Source organism: Argentina silus (assembly GCF_951799395.1).
Source record: "Argentina silus genome assembly, chromosome: 5".
Lineage (NCBI taxonomy): Eukaryota > Metazoa > Chordata > Actinopteri > Argentiniformes > Argentinidae > Argentina > Argentina silus.
The window spans coordinates 19311332-19333635 of NC_139659.1; the positions used below are offsets into that span (position 1 = coordinate 19311332).

General features: G+C 43.5%; 2 protein-coding genes across 3 annotated transcripts; one reads left to right on the forward strand and one right to left on the reverse strand.

Moving 5' to 3' along the window:
- Positions 1-60: 60 nt before the first annotated feature.
- On the forward strand, positions 61-9380 carry dhx29 (DEAH (Asp-Glu-Ala-His) box polypeptide 29). The gene is made up of 27 exons (XM_083670078.1): positions 61-434; positions 601-674; positions 777-890; positions 1022-1151; positions 1361-1494; positions 1593-1736; positions 1911-2037; positions 2139-2309; positions 2428-2596; positions 2754-2874; positions 2986-3621; positions 3856-3999; positions 4128-4304; positions 4466-4606; positions 4868-5012; positions 5137-5257; positions 5480-5564; positions 5666-5754; positions 6090-6218; positions 6552-6627; positions 6758-6982; positions 7235-7371; positions 7553-7643; positions 7874-8197; positions 8451-8582; positions 8761-8857; positions 9072-9380. The coding sequence occupies exons 1-27, from the start codon at positions 269-271 to the stop codon at positions 9125-9127; spliced, it is 4155 nt and encodes a 1384-aa protein (XP_083526204.1). The 5' UTR covers positions 61-268; the 3' UTR covers positions 9128-9380.
- Positions 9381-10306: 926 nt separating this feature from the next.
- Positions 10307-17556, reverse strand: pstpip2 (proline-serine-threonine phosphatase interacting protein 2). Of its 2 annotated transcripts, XM_083670114.1 has the most exons (15): positions 17451-17556; positions 16798-16898; positions 16037-16111; positions 15565-15599; positions 15330-15436; positions 15173-15235; positions 14261-14359; positions 13762-13807; positions 13296-13375; positions 13072-13170; positions 12865-12961; positions 12414-12492; positions 12247-12281; positions 11918-11988; positions 10307-11789 (listed from the first exon to the last, which is right to left on the reverse strand). In XM_083670114.1, exons 1-14 carry the CDS (start codon positions 17481-17483, stop codon positions 11933-11935), a joined length of 1005 nt encoding a protein of 334 aa, XP_083526240.1. In that variant the 5' UTR covers positions 17484-17556; the 3' UTR covers positions 10307-11789; positions 11918-11932. The 2 variants fall into 2 exon arrangements, 1 of the variants encoding a protein (XP_083526240.1); XR_014554218.1 differs by lacking the exon at positions 10307-11789 and having other exon boundaries at positions 11930-11988; positions 12384-12492.
- Positions 17557-22304: the final 4748 nt, after the last annotated feature.

Genomic DNA, 22304 nt, shown 5'->3' on the forward strand with positions numbered 1-22304 from the left:
AGCATTACAGCTCCTGACAATGCGCTAGACTCCAGTGTAATCAGTCTTTCATACTACTGCTACTCTAGGATAGCTAGCTCTGTTATAACGTACGTGTAATAGGGTGACAGTAATTGCAATCTGTGTTGTATTTGGTGCCTGTCAGGCAGGTTACAAGCGTGTTAGCTACTCGGGTTAGCCATCATCAGTTTAGCTGGCGTAGACACACTTTTTTTTAAGAAACATTTGAGTAAGTTAGCTATCAGTTGGCAGATGTTTTGCGATACCAATGGGTGGAAAGAAGAAGAAATCAGCGGCTGTTCCTCCAGCACCCCCAGCAGCAGCAGTGGGCAATGGTCCAGCGGCTGGAAACGGCGTGGCTGACCCCTCCACTGGGAAGAAACCACAGAAGCCCATTCCCGCAAAAGCTACCGTGAAAGACAACAAACCAAAAGGTATATCTCTTACATTGTACCTCTCTTACATTGTACACGTTTTAGAAAATGTTTCAGTAGTTGTTATAGCCTGGCCACCGTTCATTCACTGATCTCATACATTGTAAAGGTAAACAAACCTGTCATATCTGTTTAATTCTGACACCCCCTCTTTACTTTTTGACAGGTCCAAAGACCTACAGCCTCACAAATACAGCCCAGGTTGACACAGGCGGAGTCTCTGACAAGTCTATTCTCAAAGTAAGTGTCCCAAATGTACTGTCTACTGAACAGATGCAACTGAATGTTTCTGACATCTGCAGCAATTTATAAATGGCCTTTGACATTTATCTCCTGTTTCAGGTTGTAATTCAAGCAGATCTGGAGAAGAAAATCATCAAGCTGATTAATGATTTCAGGCAAGAAAATGGAGACAAAGGACCGATATCAGGAAGGCTTACCAACAAGAAACTGCTGGTAAAGAATATGTTTGTAGAGCTGATTGAAGGACATAGTCTCTTGTAGGACTTTGATGTCTGTCACATTTCCTTAAGTCATTTGCTTAGAGGCACACTGTCGTGAGTAGCACATGTCATTATGTTTTACAGGATCTTTATACAGCTCTGCAGAAATTCAACTTTAAGACTGAGCACATAGAGGAAGCCATGAAAAGCAGTGTGCTGTATGGAGGAGACCTGCACTCTGCGCTTGACTGGCTATGCCTGAACCTTAGAGATGGTAAAAAAATAAATTTAAAAAAAAGGCATTCGCAATGTCTTCATCAGAGGGCCTGCATACTGATTTACATTTAATGTTATTGTGTTTTCACCTCTGATCGCAACCTGCATCCTCACTGATCCCAATGGCTGATTAATTTCACTCTCACCCTCTTTCTTTCTCTCTCTCTCTCTCTCCTTTCCATTTACCCCTCCACCTCTCTTTGACAGAGGAACTACCAGCGGGCTTCAGCCAGAGGATGCAGGAGGAGAACCACAAGACCAAACCTAAGTTCCAGCCTCCCACTCAGAGCCAAGCACCCCGACCTGAGGCTCCCATAGAGTCCAAGAAGGAGGCAGCTAAGGTGGGGGGGGGTTGGAAGTCTTTACTCCACTCTGAGTCAGTGAGTCAGTGTTGGCTGTGAACTCATCAGTGATCTCCATGTTATCTCCTTGTGGACAGGCTCCTGTAAAGGATGATGGTGCCAGTATGAAGGAGTGGATCCTGAGATATGCTGAGCAGTCCAGTGAGGAGAGCAGTGAGGAGGAGCTAGAGGAGAGTGGGAAGAAGACACGGAACCCGGAACTGGATGAGAAGTTTGATCCAGTAAGCTAAGCTCAGTAATGATATCACACTGATGAATGATGTAGATTGACGTATGAATGCTGAAGATGACATTCTGACCATATTATCGGCTGGTTTACTCTTGGTTATCTGTAACTACTGAGGTTTGTTTGGGTGGTTTTGTCATTCTGGTTTATGGTGGCTTGTGTTGTATAGAACGACAGGTATCTGGTGCTCACTGCTCAGCTGTACGATGCCAAGGACATGGCAGCTGATGCCAAGGCCAAGAGGGACAAAGCAGGGCAGAGGATGGCGCAGGACAGAATCCGAATCATCAATCAAGGTCTGTCTGGGTGCACCATTGCCATAGTTTAAAGACAAATATGTTGTTTTTGTTTTCATGTAAGAATGATGCTGATGGTGATATTTCTGTTCATGTTGCAGAGATGAAGCCTCTAGAATCCCATCCTATGTTCAACTCAGCGATCAAAGTTGTAGACACCCCCAAAGAGGAGAAGAAACCACCCTCTCTGACTGTGGGAAAGGAGGACCTCAGCTTCAGCCTATTTGAACAAGCAGAAAAGCCCCCTGCAGAAAAGCCCCCTGCAGAGAAAAGTACAAAACATGCATCTATGTATCAAGTTCTGTCAACTGAGGGCATGGCTGTGATACTATGGTTCTCTGTTAATCCATGTGACTAATCTAATCTCTGCATGTCTGTGTTTCTCCTCAGAAGTGAAAAAGAACGAGCCCAAAGACATCCGGGACTTTGACTACACAGCACGCAGCTGGACTGGCAAGTCACCCAAGCAGTTTCTCATCGACTGGGTCAGGAAAAACCTCCCCAAAAGTCCTGCGCCCTCCTTCCAGAAAGTTCCTGCAGGGAGATATTGGAAGTGCCGGTGTGTGATCCAATCCTTTGATATTTACTTGTTGGGGTAGTCAGAGTCTGCATCTGGTATATTTTGACTGATCGAGTTGTCCAGAGTTAAAGTTAAGTTAATAGATAGTGTCTGACCATGTAAAGGTTTGTTTTTGAACTGACACTGTTTCCCGCAGGGTTCGTGTCCAGAGGGTGGATGATGTTTTGGAGGTGTGTCCCACCATCCTCACTGAGGACAGCATGCAGGCCCAGCACCTAGGAGCTACACTGGCCCTCTATAACCTGGTTAAAGGACAGGTAGGTTCATACTGTGTACAACCATTCATGTTAAAGCACAGGTGTTTGTCATGCATGGGCTACTCATGTCAATTGAAATCCCAATAACCTACACCTCTCTTCTCACCCCAGTCAGTGCACCAGTTGCTCCCGCCCACCTACCGCAACGTGTGGCTGGATTGGCGGGACAGTGAGCAGCGTGAGGAGGAGGAGAGCCGCTTGGCTGTCAACAAGCCCAGGGACCAGTTCATTTCACGGCTGCTGACCAGACTGAAGCAGCAGCAGCCCCAAAAGCAGAGTCCTGAGGCCCAGTCAGGGCAGCAGGTGGCTGGGGACGAGCCAGAGGACTCCTGGGAGAGCCTGGCAAACGTGGAGGAGGAGGAGGAAGAGGGGGATCCAAGTATAGCCGTGACCCAGAGGGAGGGAGGGGGTCCTGCTGCGGAAGCCTTGCGCGCCCTCCTCCTGAAGCTCCGTGGTTCAGCCATGGCCCGCAAGCTGCAGGTAGAGCGGGAGCAGCTTCCTGTGTTTCAGCATCGTCAGCGGGTCCTGGAGGCTCTGCGGCGCCACCGTGTGGTGGTGGTGGCTGGGGAGACGGGCAGTGGGAAGAGCACCCAGATCCCCCAGTTCATCCTGGAGGAACTTCTGACAGGGGGCACTCTGGCGCAGCCATGCAACATCGTGGTCACCCAGCCCCGCAGGATCTCGGCCATGAGTCTGGCCTGCAGGGTGTCCCAGGAGCTGGGCAGCGAAGATGGACCCGGGGCCAAGGTTAGAGGGGCTCTGGTGGTGATGAGCTGATGAAAAACGTTACCAAGCGTCTTAACTGATTTGAGGGTTCTAAGGCAGGGGTGCTTTGAAAGTGTGGTTATATTAGGAAGAAGGGTTACCTCTAGGGTTTGATATATGATGGTAGGATAACTAAATGCTTTAACAGTGTCCATCTTAAAATGATGTGTTGTTTGGATGTATGAGTGTGTTAATAATGTGTTATGGCCATTGCAGACATCATTGTGCGGGTACCAGATCCGGATGGAGAACAAGACCGGAGACTCGACCCGTCTCCTGTACTGCACCACCGGAGTTCTTCTGAGGAAACTCCAACAAGACCGGATGCTCAATTCTCTGACCCACATCATAGTAGACGAGGTACAGAAACCTGCACTGATCAGGGTCCATAGTCAGTCTCTCTCTCTCTCTCTCTCTCTCTCTCTCTCACACACACACACACGCACGCACACACACACACACTTACTTGTCTGACTTGTCTATTCCAGGTCCATGAACGTAGCGTGCAGTCTGATTTCCTCCTTACCATCCTGAAAGATGTGGTTCAGAAGCGGTCAGACCTGCACCTGATCCTAATGAGCGCCACGGTTGACTGTGATAAGTTCGCCAGCTACTTCAACCGCTGTCCTATAGTCAACATTCCAGGAAGAACGTTCCCTGTGGAGGTTAGATACCGGTTGTTCCTGTCATAGATAGAAAAAGAGCTCTTTTTCCTGTTTGAACTTAGTTAGTCTCTCTCTTAACTTGTTGTCTGTTTGGAGGGGAATGCTGTGTTGTTTAATTGTTGTGGTGTAATGGCCCAGTGTTGTTGTGGCTCTATTCCCAGGTGTTCCACCTGGAGGACATAGTGGAGGAGACCGGATACATTCTGGAGAAAGACTCTGAATACAGCCAGAAGATCCTGGAGGAGGAAGAGGAGGTCAACATTAGTGTCTCTCAGAAAGGAGGGAAGACCATACAGCACCAGGTGAGATGGACACACAGAGAGGGTTGGCATCTGCCAACTGATGTCTTATATAAGCTATGTTATTTTTGGCCTTCTTGGGTGGAATGTGCAAATATACTTGGCCAAATAAAAGAATTCTGATTCTGATTCTGATTAACTTTTAAAAGGATTTTACTGTACCACCAACAAAATCATGCAGTATTGTTTGTTCACTCATTCACGTGTGTGTGTGTGTGTGTGTGTGTGTGTGTGTGTGTTTATATTCATTAATTCGTTCTTCAGGAGTTCATAGTGAAAGACTCTGGCTCTGGCTGGGACCTGGGCCCCGACCTGGACCATTTCAGCAACCGCACTCGCCACGCCCTGCAGTACATGAACCCCAACAAGATCAACATGGACCTGATCCTGGATCTAATTGACTACCTGGGTATAGCAACAACACTTGACCAGAGACATGGGCTCTGCAGCCCATCCTGAGACACAGGAGACATCAATAGTTGATGTTTGACCAATTGAAATGGTATATTTTGTTGTTGTTTGTTTTACCACAGACAAGTCTCCCCAGTTTGCAGTGATGGACGGTGCTGTTCTGGTGTTCCTCCCGGGTCTGGCTCACATCCAGCAGCTCTACGACCTGCTCTCCACTGACAAGAGGTTCCGCTCCAAAGACAGGTAATTTAGAGTCTCCCTACCTGACAAACCGACTCTTCTGACAATGGTTTAATATACTGTTCTATATGTTTATATCCATATGTTTAAGATCATTTGCTGAAAACAACATATGCTCTTATAAACTGTTATTTGTAAATCATAAACAAGTGTGATGAGATCATGCTTTCCTCATTGCGATGTTCATAACATTAATTTATCATTGGGTTATGTCTTCCTTCTCAGGTATAAGCTGGTAGCCCTGCACTCAACATTGTCCTCCAAGGACCAGGCTGCAGCGTTTACAGTGCCCCCTTCTGGAACTAGGAAGGTACTGTCGATTATTTCCAATTCGTAGTGTGAATGTGAATTATGAATACTGCTCTGAAAATCAGTGATTCACCAAATGCTATTACCTTGTCTCTATTCCAGATTGTGCTGTCCACAAATATAGCTGAAACCGGAGTCACCATACCTGATGTTGTTTTCGTCATTGACGCTGGAAAGACCAAAGAGAACAAGTAGGGTCATAGGCATCATTATGCCATTTCTCCATACACACCATACAAATGATGCGCCAATTAAACATGTATCCGTGGACTTCCATGTAACCTATTGGAAATGATAATGCTGGGGGCGCTTAGTGGCGTAGCACACTAATGCACATACCACATAATTCCTGGTTCGATTCCGACCCTCGACATATCTTGCATGTCATCCCTCCTCTCTCTCTCTCTCCCGTCCTTCCTGTCAACCTCTACTGTCTCTATCCCAATAAAGCAGAAATGCCTAAAAAAAAACGTATTTAAAAAAATAAATAATAATGCCGCTAATCACGCTGATATCTCTCTCTCAGGTACCATGAGAGCAGTCAGATGAGTTCCCTGGTGGAGACGTTTGTTAGCAAGGCCAGCGCCCTCCAGAGGCAAGGTCGGGCTGGGCGCGTACGGGGCGGCTTCTGCTTCCGCCTCTATCCCAAATACAGGTCGGTCTTTCTTAGCTCTGTTCGTTCTCAACAGCCACAGGTCCTTCTACACAGCCTCAGCCTAGTCTGCATCTAAACACAAGTTGCAGCCCGGTTCTGAATGAATGGGTTTGATGAAAAAAAAAAGAAGTCATTTTTCCTTCTTCTAACATTGTGACTGCCTATGGCCCCTGGTCCGAGCATTGATTACTTTATCTTATAACGACTGATGGATAGATGATTCACTTACTTAAACAAATGTATTTGCTGTAAGTCGCTTTGGATAAAGACAATCTGCTAAATGCCATAAATGTAAATGTAAACGTAAAATGTTCCCTTCTGTTTGTGGTACAGGTTCCAGGCCTTCATGGATTACTCCATACCAGAGATACTGAGAGTTCCTCTGGAAGAGCTCTGTCTTCATATCATGGTACTGTAACATTACCTTCTGAACCAAACATGAATTACTGACATTATGAGCAGGCGATATACAAAGCTGTTGGTCTCCTGTCGACTGTTCACACATCCTACCCACATCCTCCTCTGTCTACCCTCTACAGAAGTGTGAGTATGGCTCTCCAGAAGAGTTCCTGTGTCGTGCCTTGGACGCACCCCTGCCCCAGTCTGTGAGCAACGCTGTGAGTCTGCTCAGGAGGATCGGAGCGTGCCATCTGGAGGGGCATGCTCTCACCCCGCTGGGACACCACCTCGCCACCCTGCCTGTCAACGTCAAGATTGGCAAGATGCTCATCTTCGGCGCCATCTTGGGCTGCCTGGAGCCAATCGTACGTTTTATGATGGGTGACGTCTATGTCTTGTATGTTTTGTCTGTCTGTTGACATTTTTATGACGGTGTGTTTCGTGAAAATTTCCATTTTATGAAAATTCCACGGACAATAACGTTTTCTATTCTTCTCATCAATGTCTGAAACATCGTTTTGTACCATACCACATTGTGCCTAACTGCTTTTGAATGAGCAGTTATGGTTTGTGTTATGTTTTGCAACACTCCACCACTAACACGAATTGTTCTACAGGCAACTATAGCTGCAGCCATCTCAGAGAAGTCCCCTTTTGCCACTCCTATGAACAGGAAGGAGGAGGCCAACCTGGCCAAAGCAGCGCTGGCTGTGGCCAACTCAGACCACATCACCATATACAATGCCTATCTGGGGTAGGTGCAACTTCCATCTCAAGCGTATGGATTACCAGATGTTTGGAGAAGTGGCAGATTTGGTTCTGTCCAAAGCAGACTGAGATACAGTATAGGTCCCTGAATGAGGGGATTCATTGTTTCACTGCCCTCAGCATTGTTCCTTTTTTTCTGTTCCCTGTCGTTATTGTTTTGCTGACAGGTGGAAGAACTTACGCAGTGAGGGAACCCGAGCCGAGATGGCCTACTGCAGGAAACACTTCCTGAACCGTACCGCCCTCATCACCATAGAGGTACTCTCTCTCTCACGCAAACCTTTATACAGTATGTCACCTCCAACTAGATTGCCTGTGTGTGATGCACAGTGAAAGCAGTTAATCCTCTTTTGATTGGAAGGATGGTCTGGTTGTTACGCCACTTATGGTAGAGAGCAAATTTGGTGATATGCAACCCTTCATGAAGCATTAACTCAGATATAGAGTAGTTACTGAGGATGTTTACCTTAACTTCCACCCCCCACCAGGATGTAAAACAGGAGCTGATGAGGATGATGGATCAGGCAGGCTTCTCTTCTTCCGGGAGGTCCAGTCGAAGCACACCCTTCTCCAGGGAGCGCTCTGACCCAAAGCCCCTGGCCCCTCTGGCCAGGCAGCAGATCTGTGTGCTGAACGCGGTGCTGACGGCGGGGCTGTATGACAGCGTGGGCCGCATCCTCTACACGCCCTCGGTGGACGTCCTGGATAGGGTGGCCTGCTCGGTGGAGACAGCCCAGGGCAAGGCCCAGGTTCACCCCTCCTCAGTCAACCGCAATCTGCAGACCCACGGGTGGCTGCTCTTCCAGGAGAAGGTGTGTGTGTGTGTGTGTGTGTGTGTGTGTGTGTGTGTGTGTGTGTGTGTGTGTGTGTGGCGGGGGGGGGGGTCACTGTTTTTCTTTTCTTTTGTACTTTATTTACAGAGGGGGTCTTTTAAATGGGACACTGGTTCTAAATGGCTGGTTATTAGAAGGATCTTGTTTAGCTCACCATTAGGCTAGCATGGCAAGAGTCCTTTGATGTGTGTCCAGGTTTTTAAAATGTATTCATTTCATTGCACTTCCTCAGGTGAAATATTCTAAAATCTACCTGCGGGACACCACCCTGATCTCCCCGTTCCCCATGCTGCTGTTTGGAGGTGACATAGACGTGCAGCACCGAGAACGACTCATCTCTCTAGACGGGTGGATCCACTTCCAGGTCAGACAGCGGGCATTGCTGGTCGGACGCATGGTGCCTGCGTCATGAGTGTCATTAGTGGGGTGTGTTGTCGGTGTTAGAGCAGTCAATCTGAGGGACGTAATGATGCATAATGAGAGAGAGAGAGAGAAAGAACAGAGTAGCAGACACGGTTGACTCCCTTTCCTCTGTCTCTCAGGCCCCAGTCAGGATCGGAGTCATCTTCAAACACCTGAGGAAGCTGATAGATTCACTCTTGGAGAAGAAGCTAGAGAACCCCAGGATGAACCTAGAAGGTACAGGAATTATTGACCCAGCCATTTCCTGCCCCCCCCCCCCTCTTCTGTTTTATCCTGTTCCTTTCCAATGTTCTCCTTCTTACTCCTCTCACCTTCTTATCCCCCTCTATCCCAAATGGTCACACTTATTTGAGTTTATGATGAAATAATATTGCACTATGCTGTTGTTAAGTTGTTATATAACGTCATATTTCCTCTGTCTTACCCGAAGATGAGAAGACCATACAGATGATAATTGAACTGATCAAGATTGAGAATACTATATGACCGCCATGGACCACAGGCCCCATAGATAGACCTCAGACAGTTGTCAGCGGATGGACAGACGGATGAACAACTAACCTGACGATCACGCAGAAGATGCCATTTGTATAATGAAAAGTGATGAAAAATTATGAAAACAAAATAGTTTTTTCTTTTCGCTCCTGACTGTTGCCAAACATGAAATAAAGCTGTCTCTTCGGTGATGGCTAATTATTATGTTCAATGTGTGTTTCGAGAAATAAACATTTTAGACTTATTCTGGACTCCCTTGGAGCCAACATCCTTCAGTGGTTGTTTAATGGCCCTATGTTTTCAAAAGATGGAAACAAAACAAATGGCTTCTTGTTTGTTCCCTGTAGATATGTTCGAAATATTCCTACAATTATGCTACTAATGTTGCCCAGACAGTTATTTTAATATCTCCAGACAGTAATGATTAATTTTTTAACAGCTTTGCTGTAACAAACAGTATAATTTCCTGACTATGTGCTGTACTATATATTGCAATGCCATTTACATTGTGCTCTGTATTCTATCAATCTGGTACACTGCTCAGAGGCACAAGAGGATTACTTTAAGATGCCTCACCACAATATGAGGTCCTATGAGACTCCCCGGAGGAAAGAGGTCAAATCTTGAGGTTCCACAGCTGTTGATGATGTAGGCAACACCACAGAAGAGGAGTGGCCATGCAAATCTCTGGTTTACTTCTCCTAGTGTACTATGTGTACACATGACTGTGTTCTTATCTCGTTTTGTTAAAATAAACACTTTTATTTCCTGGATAGATAACAACGGTATTGACATGGAGTTATCTTAGATATACTGTACTGTACCACTGAAGTACACTGCAATCCGCAACTGACCCACCTTTGGTAAACATTTATTCAACCTTTATTCATTAACACGGGCTGACCTCACAGTGGCTAATAGGCTTCCACTAGGACAGAGGAGATCCAAATACAGAGAAGTTTACAGTCTGTTTCCCCAGACAGACTGACAGGTGGGAGCGACTCCACATGTAAGACACCTTAGTAAGGGAGGTCATGACCACATGTAAGACAACCACACCTAAGACTAACTGGCACCTAATGAACACCTACACCACCAGAGTTAACCAATGTAGAGTCTAGTCCTTGCATGCTTGTATGTATCACCCTCTCATCCCTTCTCTGACATCATCACTGTCCTACAGTATGTGGGTGTGTGACTAATAGTATGCTCTTCTGGTCCCTAGCGCCCATTCGGTGAAGTCATAACTCCCAACATGAGTGCTTTTGAAGTGGGAACAACTCTTCAAACAATGACTTTTTCTTTGCAATTCATTTAGTGAATGTTAACAAACGACAAACATACATTATACATACACGTCTGATTGTTGGCAATTAAATATGTTAATTGAACACTTGACATTTTTACCATTTACTGTCAAAGTCAGTGTCTGTTTAAATATGTTAATTTTTCATTGAACACTGTTGACATTTTTACCATTTACTGTCAAAGTCATGACCCTCAACTCTCAGTGTCTGAGAGATGCCATGATGAACAACAGAATTAAGAGCTATTCATGAGAGTATTAACCGATAACTGGTGTTTAGGGAAGTTCAGTGTTGAGAAACATTGTGTGTAATTTCCTTAATGCTGACTCCTATTGTTGTATATTCTCATGCTACACCCACTTGTAGTGTATGTGAGCTGCTGAGGCTTGCCTGAACTACAAAGACTCAAATAAGGAAGGGATTCAATTGCCTCTGTCTCACTGTCTATGGACGTATTGCAAGTAGGGTTGCAAAGGGCACAGAATATGCAAACCCTAATTGCAAGTAAGCCAACTTTGTGAGTGAGCCAACATGGTTTATTTGTGAATAATTGACAATGCCACTGATCAAGAAGCAGGAAGTGAAAAATGCCCAACTTAAAGAGCTTGCCGCACAGTTGAACACTGTACTAGGTCTGAAAAGGAAAGGCATTCTGCAGTACAGACAGTATCTACTGTGGCATCTCACCAGATATCACCAAATAGGACTGCAACTGCTACAGTTTTTCTGTATTATGTATTTAATAAAGTTACAAAATCCTCACACATGCATATTTACTGTAGGTATCCATAGCAAATATTTAAGTTAACGATAAATATATTATTCTGCCTTTATAAAGTTACAAAAGTATCATGTACCTGAATTAATATTAATGTTGGAATCAACAAATAAATAAGGCTTCAGGTAAGTGCAGCCCTCTCTGTTGTTGAGAAGTGTCCTCTGGAATTTATGATCACCTAGAAGTTAACTGACATATTTCAGTGATTTGCTTTATGATTGCTTTACACATTGGCAATAACTATTTTGAACGGAAGTCCCCTTGAGTCCAAGGTATTATAGATGAACCTTCCCCAGCTACAGTGGTTAAGGTGCACAGAGTACAGTATATACTTTTTATAAACTATTTCCATGTATTGTATCTGAACCATTTACTGTTTATAACACAGCTATAATGACAACCATGATGACACGTTTGTTTCTATATTCAGACACAGTGCAGCATTGCGGGTATGATCGTTGCTTGCTATGTCCAGTTGAATCACAAGGCATCAACCACCCTTTTATGTCCATCAAGTGCAACTCTGCCCTCAGTGTAAATCCATCAAGGAGTGCAGATTCATGGAAGACTGGCAAGAGAAAATGTAAAACCAAATAAATCATTTAAAAAGTGTATTTAGCTTTTATGGGTGTTAAGGTTCACTTTTTGTAATTAAAATGGTGTTAAACTAGAGATGTAATGCTTAAGAATACATACCAGTTAATATGTCTGCTAGTATCGTATCAAACTGTAGCCTGGCTCTTCTATAGATGAGTAGATCACATCACCTACAATAGAGGAGGAACAACACAGGGGCTTGTGGTGAAAAGGATATCAAGAACAGTTCTTGGGTAAATCACTTGAATTATCTACATACAAATTGGCTGGGTTGCCTCCCTTATCCACATTTCTTTGGTCCTGAACTGCTGTGCAGTAGTGTATTTGTTCATTCCAGATGACTGAATCTGATAACTTCAAAATCACATCAAATTGTATGTGTCGTGTCAACTGTATGAGTCATGTAATGTGTCAACATCATACTGTACCTCCAGATCTGCCTGGCTCAGGTAACGGCCCTCTCCTGATGTTCACAAAACATACACAAGAAATGATGATAAAAGGGACAGTTTATGTTAGAATAGTGCAAATCATAATGAAACGCCCATGGTCGGTAATAACAAACCTAATTTTGACACTCGCATTCCTGCCTCACCTGGTGACGGAGGGAGGTTGTCTGGGGGGTGTTGCTGGGACTCTCTGGCCGCTGTAGAAGTTCTCATACAGGACAGGAGCTGAGGACAGAACAATTGCATGTTTGTGACATGCACAAATTGAAGGATTTGCAAAGAAACTCACAATAAAGATAACTGAGTAATCTAAAATAATGATTCTATGCTGAGGGGAGAGTTATATTCATTAATTCATTGCGCCTTTCAATAAGAAAGATAACTCATCTAATCACTACCGATGTTTGGCACCCACTTGGGTGCTATATATATACAGTATGTGGTTTCTATGGTACAGTACAAATTCCAGGTGAATACAGGTGAATTGAGCCGTTAAAGGTGGCATAGGTATACTGTATCTACTATGCGTATGTGTGTGTTCTGTGGATGGAACAGCACGTGTTGTCATCGGTGAGCACTGTATCAGAAACACCGTACCTGGTGGTTTGTCTCCTGTCCGTCTAAGGTTGACAAAGTGTTCAATGTCCTCCTGTATGTGACACTGCTCCAGTGACTTCCTCACTTCCTCATTCAGCTGAGCCAACAAACACACCAGACTAACACATTAGAGACAGAAACTAAACCTAGGTCTAATTAACGCATAAATGAATGTAATAATGACCAAAATATAACATTGGCTCTGACCTCATCGCTGGTGACACACTGCTGAGAGAGCTGGTTGAGATGAGTCCATACCATGTTCCTCAGAGTGTTGATCCTCTCCACCTCCTGCTTCTCAAACACCTAGACGGAGTCAATGGATAAACAAATAAATACAACATCGCCTAACTGTCTGGACCACAACCCCAAAATTGGTCCTCAAGGTAACATGTGGGTGTGGATTACCATTTCTCATATATTTTTTTTACCTCACATGCATTGACATGCTCCTTCTGCCAATCCTCTCTGACTCTCCCCATGACAGTGACATGCTGCATGTATACCCTGTCTGAGATTCAAGTCAGAGAACATATGGTTGGAGACCATAATATCATATGTGTTCATCTAGATATGCATTCTCAACATTTTTCACCCATTTCACACCTAATGAAATTCGCGACCCCATTTGAAGAAAAAAACATGTCGGTCACAGTCTCACGGTTTTCGGTGGCCTTGTATCATTTTGTTCAGTTTCATGCTGTCATTGGCCTGTTTTCTTTGCAAATAACACATTCTGGCCAGGTCGTGGAATGATACATTTATTTGATGAATATATTAATAGGTTTTTTGTACAATGCCTGAAATTTGGGTGTGGGAACCACTGCTCTAGATGTTGGCTTGTTCTGGGGGTTTTGTTTTTATGATGACACAGAAAGAATCAGTTGCCATTCTTACCAGCTTCATTGGCAGCCTGTTTCGCTTGCTGTGCTTTCGAAATTAGCTGAAAGATTGAGAGAAAACGTGTCAATAACATTTTCCTTTAGGGTTAAAGTACATACAGTGTAACTGACTGTAATATATAATTTATCACCAACAGCTGAGTACATGCCATTACGCCAGGATGGCAATCAATATTGGGCTCTTTCCTAGACGCATTAAGCAACGTTGTGGACTTAATTGCACTTTCAACAGAGACTCTATGATATCCACCCTTCACTGATAAGTCTCTAGAGCTTGACACACACACACACACACACACACACACACACACACACACACGCACACACACACACACGCGCGCACACGCACACACGCACACACACACACACACACACACTTAGGGCATTTAGAGAAGTAACAGCACTGCCATTATTGATAATTGAAGTGTCAACACTTGTCTCTACTGCTGGTATGTCTGACTACTGCTGGTAAACATTGTGAGAGGCTACAGTACTTTTTCCTGCTGCTTGGTGTTGTTGGTGGTGGAGTTTCGGTTCATGTTCTGCTCAGCTTCCTCTTTGTCACGGCACTTCTGCTCATAACTCTTCTTTGACTGTGCAGAATTGCATGGGTTAGCAGGGTGGAAGGCTGACAAGGACGGCTGTGAATATGCTTTACTGGCTGGAAACCTCTAGAACATCACAGTTTGAAGTGATCAGCTACCACAGTATTGATTCTGCTAGTGGATGGCATCATGGGATAGTCTGTGTGTGGCTGTTTTTCTGTCAGTTCTCCTGGGTCACACCACGGTGTAGTAGAACATGCCCAATGTTTCACTGGAAGTTGGCATGGGAACCTGACATAACATGCTCGGCTGAAACAGTGCTACTTTTGTCTGTCCAATGAAAACTCAGACATTTAAGGGTTTAAAATTAAGTCTGGACCTTCTCCAGCTTTCTTAGTGGTATTGCAACAAAGCAGAATCTGTCAGTGTGTTTACTGGTAGGCTAAGCTTTGCTCTGCAGAATAGATGGGAATAAGTAACGAAGACCTAGGTGAAAGTTGTTTTATTGCTACTGTGATCCCAAACCCTGTGAAGCAGAAGTTTTTATTGTCACTGTTTTATTAACCTAATATTGTGCTTCTCTAAATAGCAAATGTAAACATAGGACCGATTCTGGGATCTTCTCTGTCAGAACAAAACATGTAACTTCCCAATTATTTAAGAATTGCCCCAGTATTCACAAGCCATGCTGTTGATGACACTTCCTTCTTCATAGGGGAAGGAATTATTTTTATTACAATACTCAATTCAATCCTTTTGTAACATGACAACTGAAATCACTATTAATGCAAGTCACATGTCCCAGTCTAGAGAATAGATACAATGTTCATATAACTAATGTAGGACATTTCTTCTACTTACCTCCATTGTTTTCTTGTACTGTGAGACCCTCTGTTTGTGTAGCACATCCATGTGCTGTTCGACCTGGAAAAAACAGGGTTTTGAAGATCTTACATTGATGATCATAAGCGGCCATTTATTTTAAGCAATTAGATGTTTTAAGACCAACCAGTATTACCTTTTTTTTTGCTTCTTTCTGTCTCTCCCTGAAGTCCTCCAGCTTCCTCGCCTCCTCCCGCATGGTCTGTGCCAGTTGCAGGTGTGACAAACTCACATGTTCAGTCTCTACACAGTGAAGGCATGATTAAGAACATGACATAGAAACATACACACACCACAGGAAAAAAACATGGCAGCATCACTGCGTAATCTATTATGTCAGCAGAACCATTGAAGTAGCAGCAAACACTTACGCAGTTTGAACACATCCAGTGATCTCTTCAGTGTGCTGAACAGACAAACAAACAAAAGGTTTTATTTACAGAAAGGCCATGGTTCGAGTACAACTTTTACAGTGGTTTTCTGTTCTAGGTCATTCGATTGACACCACAAACAAATATAATACCCATGTGACCATACGCTGGCAGAATGGAAAGTCAAGCCACTCACAGAATCTTCTAACACTAATACCACAGACACTCTTATCTGATCTCTCTGACCAATGCTGTTTGCACCATTTATCCACAGTAGACTATCATTCTACAAGAAATATGATGTTGTTTGGGTACAGTAAAGCTTCAGTCTTATCAGTAGTAGATTTACAACACATTAGTGTGCAACCTGAAGCTCAACTACAAGCCTGCCTCTGCACTGCTAAAACATTGCCTTGTCTTGTCTTGTTTGGAAAGACGCTACTAAGTCGGTTCAACAAGTATACTGACTTACTTCATCTCATTGTGCCCACACACCTTCTTGGATAGACCCAGTAGCTCTTTGGCATACTTCTCCTCTATGGTCGCTCTGAAAGATGACCAAGTCACATGTCCTCAATTGAATGTGCAGGAGCAAATGTGAGGATCAGATACTGCAGTGTTTATGCACAACAGAAGGAAGGTCCATTATACCTGATAACATGCTTTTTAAATGAAAACTGCTTTCACTTTCATAGACATGACTAACATCATGACCCTAACATACATACAACATAGATACATACATCTTCAACATGATGCTGTTATATAGATTAGACTACTTATTAAATCCAGGTTATTTGGAGGGATTTCCCATTGATAATACATATGGTATTTCCTTGTGCTTTTTATGTATGAGTGTTGTGGTTTGATTAATGATTATATACAGTTCTGTTTTTTTTAAACAGGAAATAGCATACATACACATTAACCACAGTTTACTACAAATGCATACTCAGTGACACCAGTAACGGAAAAAACACTTGGTCGCTAACAACTATAAGGACACGTTGCCCCACAGTCAAATAGCTATGACTCATTTTGTTTGTGTGTGCAAAGCTACATGATCTAAAACATAGTTATGTTAAAATAGCTGACCTAACATGACTGTATTGTGGGACCTGGGATGCCTCATGTGTTTTGTAGCATTATTGACTGAAAATAACACTGGCTCCAAAATAATAAACAATTATGAAAATGCTTATTTCATAGTGTCTGCTACTCGACAGATCTTACCTGGCTTTCATGAACTCTTCAATCTCCTTGGATGTCCTCCTGCCATCATTGAGGTGCTGGATGATGACATCATACCCCCCAGTGCAGGTGAGGTCAGTGTTCTGCCAATACAGGGGAATGTGCAGACATGAATACTATTATATTACTGTTATACCAGAGCACTCCTCCACCAACCCAGTTCTGATCAATCAAAACTCAATACTAAATGGTATAACACAGTTTATTGTCTACCTGCCAGACATCCTGAATGCAGGTTGGCTAAAATACCCATAATGTAAAAAAAAAAAATACAAGTAGGCTATGTAGCACACCGGACATCAGACAATAGACACAAACAGTAATAAAAGCAACACAAATACGTTCTATATGAGTGAGGAGGAAAATAAATTGATGTTTTGAATGCAGTTGAAATTCCCTGTAATGTTTGTACTGTATGCTGGGAAGATGACATATAATCATTTTAACCACATGTAATTTACATTGGTTAAACAAACAGTGACCGTCGGTGAGTCAGGTAAAGTATTCTGATTAATTCAATTGTTTATCAAACTTCAACCTATACAGTATGTTTTTCTGGTTGCGAACATAACTGCGAAGTTTAGATGACACTGCATTACACAACACAAATAGGTTACTAACATTATAGCACCTACCCAAAAGTAATCCTTAAAATGAAGATCTTTCATTGTGGACGAGGATAGAAGTTCCGTATAATTGTAATCCCGCAGGCTACAGCGACGTTATTGGGCTACTGCTGAGTGCCGGACTGATTGATTTTTCATTGCTGTGTAGTGTTGCGTTTGTGAATGTAGTTGTGTCTCCGCTGGGTCCTAAGATCCGACGAGAGAGAGAGAGAGAGAGAGAGAGAGAGAGAGAGAGAGAGAGAGAGAGAGAGAGAGAGAGAGAGAGAGAGAGAGAGAGAGAGAGAGAGAGAGAGAGAGAGAGAGAGAGAGACTCTGTAAAGGACTCTGTAAAGGACTCTGTAACCAATGTATGGCTTCCATGTAAGTACATTTTCTTTGTAATATTTACTTAGTCTATGAATCAGAATTGAATGGTAGTAAATGGGAAACTGAATTCTGTATTTTCAGATTTAAACAATTTAGACATTTGTCTGCATATTAACTCACATCAGAGAAGAGAATATCCCCTAAATAGGAAAACAACATTTGTCATTACATTGTAGCAGACAGATACAAGTGAATGATCAGTGGTTTTTCGTGATTACATAAGGGAAGCCCACATCAAACCGTTGGAGTTTAGCAGCCAGGTAGGCGTGGTTGTTGCTTCTGTTTCGGATTAGGTCCGATATACACTTACCAAGCACTTTATTAGTCACACTATACTAATACTGGGTAGGGCCTCCCTTTGTTCTCAAAACAGCCTCAATTCTTCGAGGCATTAATTGCACAAGATGTTGGAAACATTCCTTTGAGATTCTGGTCCATAATGACAATTCCTGCAGATTTTTCAGGTACACTTTCAAGCTGTGAATCTTCCGTTCTACCACCTCCTAAAGTTGCTCTATTGGATTCAGATCCGGTGACTGGGAAGGCCACTGAAGAACACTGATCTCATTGTCATGTTCATGAAACCAGTTTGACACGACTTTTGCTTTGTGACATGGTGCATTATCATGCTGGAAGTAGCCATTAGAAGATGGGTAAATTGTGTCCATGAAGGGATGCACGTGGTCAGCAACAACACTCAAATAGGCTGTGGCATTAAAGCGATGATTGATTGGTATTAACGGGCCAAGAAAACATTCCCCACACCATTACACCACCTCCACCATGAGAAAGTGTATAGGTGTTATGGTTAGGTTAGGTAAAGTGTTTGGTGAGTGTATATGCACATGGCGAAAATGTAAATAATTATTGTAAGCCTGCCAGTCTTACCAGTCAATCACCACAGTAGGTAGTAAAAACACCCTCTTAAAAAGTGAGACCTTTGACAGCATCGGATATGAAAAAGTGGTATACACCCATGAAAAAGGGGTTTGAACAGAGGGATGGTCAATCATGCAACCCATGGGGATTTCTTTTTACAAATATTGATGGGAAAAAAATGAAAATCTAAAAAGATTTTTAGAGGAGAATAATCTGATTCCTAAAATATGAGTGGATTCCCCTCTAACAATGGAAAAACATTCCCTCCTATTTTCAGCTTGCTGTAACTTTAGATCAATATAATAGTGCTACAATTTTACATCGATAACTGTAGCATACATTTTTATTTTGGTAGCTTTGAGAACAAAGACAGAGTACGAATCATGTGTAATATCAACAACTATACAATTTAGGAATTCCTTCTGGAAAACAAAGCAGGTGACACACAGAGAGAGAGAGAGAGAGAGAGAGAGAGAATTACATTTTGATGTAGTGAAAATGCTGTTTTGGTGGGGTGTGATGGTTAACCTTTTGCAGAATCATAAGGCTATGTGGGTTTTTAAGGAATATGCTATGACAGTGAAAAGCTTTGCTAAAGTGCCTCTCATAGACTCTAATGTGTCATCTGTGGACCACCCACCCAATCACCCACATTCCTCTCTGTCATACTATAGGCCTATAGCCAGTCAATTGTGAATGAGGTTGTGTTCTGTGTGCCATATGGAGCATGGCCTGCCATGGGTTAGGGTTAGGGTTGATAACTTGAAGGTTTAATGGGTTATGTGCCCTGTCCCTGATAACCTCTGAGTAGGATTGTGTGCCTGATATCACCACATTGTGTCAAATCTAACCTGGGCTCCCAGTCTTTTCTTCTCACCTTTGGAAGTTTGGCAAAGCAAGACTAAATCAAAGAGGCGTATAGTTCTTTCTTCATCCCAGCACGATGAGATTTGTATACTTCATAAACTCATTTTCAAATTAATGTACATTAAAAGGAAAAACAGACCTTGAGAATTTCATATCATTATGGTACCTTTCTCTGGCAGAAAAATATTCAGTACATTCTACATGTAAAACTAGCTCCCATGGTTACATTAGGTTATATATGGTGCCACCTGGTGGTTCACTAGTAGAAAGGACTAGTCTGACAGACAATGAGCGTGTTTGAGAGGATACGTTTTGAGCAGTTGCTGATCCGTGCGGATCAGTGCCTTTCAATACCTGTTGCATGATGGGGATAAAATGTGGCCAACTTGCTCCAACAGTGTGACTGCTTGAGAGTTACGAGACACGAGATCGAGGCGAGGCTCACGCTCAATTCTCATGACCAATCATAGGAGTTTTCTTGACACGTGTACTTGAATCAGGAAAAGCCCTATATGCTGCGATGTGTAGACTGTGGTAGGATATAAAGATGAATTAACAAAAAAGCTGAGAGTTAAATTAGGCTTCTTCTATCGGAACAGACAATGCTTTTCACTTGACTGTAGAAAGAAAATTGTACAAACAACGTTCCTATCAGTCCTCGACTATCGGGACATGATTTAAATGCATGCGACCTCCTCCACATTGAAATACTTAGATTCAGTCTATCATTCAGCACTGTTTTATTACAGGTGATACATTTCATACTCATCACTGTACTTAAGACCTGTGCTAACCAGCTAGCTCCTGTGTTCACTACCATATTCAACCTTTCACTGGCTAACTCTGTAGTTCCCACCTGTTTTAAAAGATCCTCCATCGTCCCTGTGCCCAAGATCACCTCAGATGTATTAAGGAATACATCTGCTCCTCCCTCCCTCCGACCTTGGACCCGCTGCAGTTTGCATACAGACCAAACAGATCCACGGATGATGCAGTTTCCCAGGACCTCCACACCACTCTCTCTCACCTTGACAGTCAGAAGTGGGGCTATGTGAGAATGCTGTTTATAGATTACAGCTCAGCGTTCAATACCATAGTCCCCACCAGACTGGCTGAAAAGATGATTGGATTAGGACTGAACATTCCCCTGTGTGCTTGGATCCTGGACTTCCTGACGGCCCAGCCACAGGTGGTCAGGGTGGGTAGACACACCTCCAACATACTCATCCTGAGCACAGGGTCCCCCCAGAGCTGCGTCCATAGCCCCCTCCTCTACTCCCTGTACACCCACAACTGTGTGGCTAAGTCCAGCGACACCTCCATCATCAAGTTTGCGGATGACACAGTTGTGGTGGGGCTGATCTCAGATAACAATGAGGAAGCCTACCTGGATGAGGTGGCGGACCTGTCACTCTGGTGTCAGGAGAGTAGCCTCATCCTGAATGTCTCCGAGACAAAAGAACTGATTGTGGACTTCAGGAGAGCACAACATCCAAGGACCTACACGCCGCTGGACATCGGTGGGACTGCTGTGGACAGGGTGAGCAGTTTTAAATACCTGGGAGTCCACATCACAGAAGACCTGACCTGGACTACCCACATCAGTACACTGGTGGGAAAGGCAAGGCAACGCCTGTTCCATCTCAGGCAGCTGAGGAAATTCAAAGTCTCCCGGAGGATGCTTCAGTCCTTCTACTCTGGAGCTGTGGAGAGCATCCTGGCTGGTAACATCACCGTCTGGTACGGTAATAGCACGGCCCAGGACAGGTGAGCTCTGCAAAGGGTGGTACGCCTGGCAGAAAAGACCATGGGAGCTCCAACCCACCCTCTCCATATCCTGTACATCAGGAGGTGTAGGACCAGAGCCTACAGGATAATGAAGGACCCTCACCACCCGAAAAACGAACTGTTCCAGCTGCTGCGGTCAGGCAAACGCCTTCACTGTCATGCAGCAAGAACAGAGAGGCTAAGGCTGAGTTTCTTCCCCCATGCCATCAGGATCATCAACGATGACCCCACCAGTGCCCCCCTCAAGTCACTCACACACTCACTGACATCATAACACACATGCACACACATAAATATCCATTGCAGACTCATCTTCCACTGTAATTATCTGTACTGTCAACCTGTCATTGCCATTGTATATAGCCATTCCATTGTGTACATTGCTTCACCGCTGTTTATACTGTTTATACTGGTTATATTTTTTATTATTTCTATTTTATTTTAAAACTTATTGTTGCACTACTCTGTGGCACTGTCACTTTTGCATTTCACTGTATACAAATAAAGAATCTTGAATCTTGAATCTTTTATATCAGGCAGTGGAGTGGCCGTCCCTAACCACGAGAAGGACCCAACACTGGCTCTTGTATGGGTATGGAATGACCTGCTGGATACTCCAAGACTTGCTGCTTTAGTGTCATTGGGACCTGATTAAGGATTCCTCAGTGGAGAAGTACTGTTGTTATAATTGATTGTTGTCTGTAAAAATAAATGTATATAGCCTGTGTAAATTGTTGCCTTTTAAGATGTGTATATATTTTGTAATCAAAACCCTTGAAGAAGAGACCTTGGTCTCAAAGGGACTTCCCTGAATAAATAAAGTATGAATAAAATAAAATAAACCATTATAGTATTTGAGAGATCTATTGATTGCACATACAGTATATGTTGATTGTTGTGTAATGTGGTGGTTCATAAGACTGTTGAGGATTTCATAAACAATAGCAGCCATGTTGTCACTGC

What these genes read in the sequence shown, in the direction of transcription:
- dhx29 (XM_083670078.1), top strand. Translation starts at nt 269, where the DNA reads ATGGGTGGAAAGAAGAAGAAATCAGCGGCTGTTCCTCCAGCACCCCCA. An exon ending in AAGATGGACCCGGGGCCAAG is followed by an intron (nt 3,622 to 3,855) that starts GTTAGAGGGGCT and finishes TGGCCATTGCAG; the next exon opens with ACATCATTGTGCGGGTACCA. An exon ending in GAAGAACGTTCCCTGTGGAG is followed by an intron (nt 4,305 to 4,465) that starts GTTAGATACCGG and finishes CTCTATTCCCAG; the next exon opens with GTGTTCCACCTGGAGGACAT.
- pstpip2 (XM_083670114.1), bottom strand. Translation starts at nt 17,483, where the DNA reads ATGAAAGATCTTCATTTTAAGGATTACTTTTGG. An exon ending in AGAAAGAAGCAAAAAAAAAG is followed by an intron (nt 15,236 to 15,329) that starts GTAATACTGGTT and finishes TGTTTTTTCCAG; the next exon opens with GTCGAACAGCACATGGATGT. An exon ending in AGTACAAGAAAACAATGGAG is followed by an intron (nt 14,360 to 15,172) that starts GTAAGTAGAAGA and finishes AATTCTGCACAG; the next exon opens with TCAAAGAAGAGTTATGAGCA.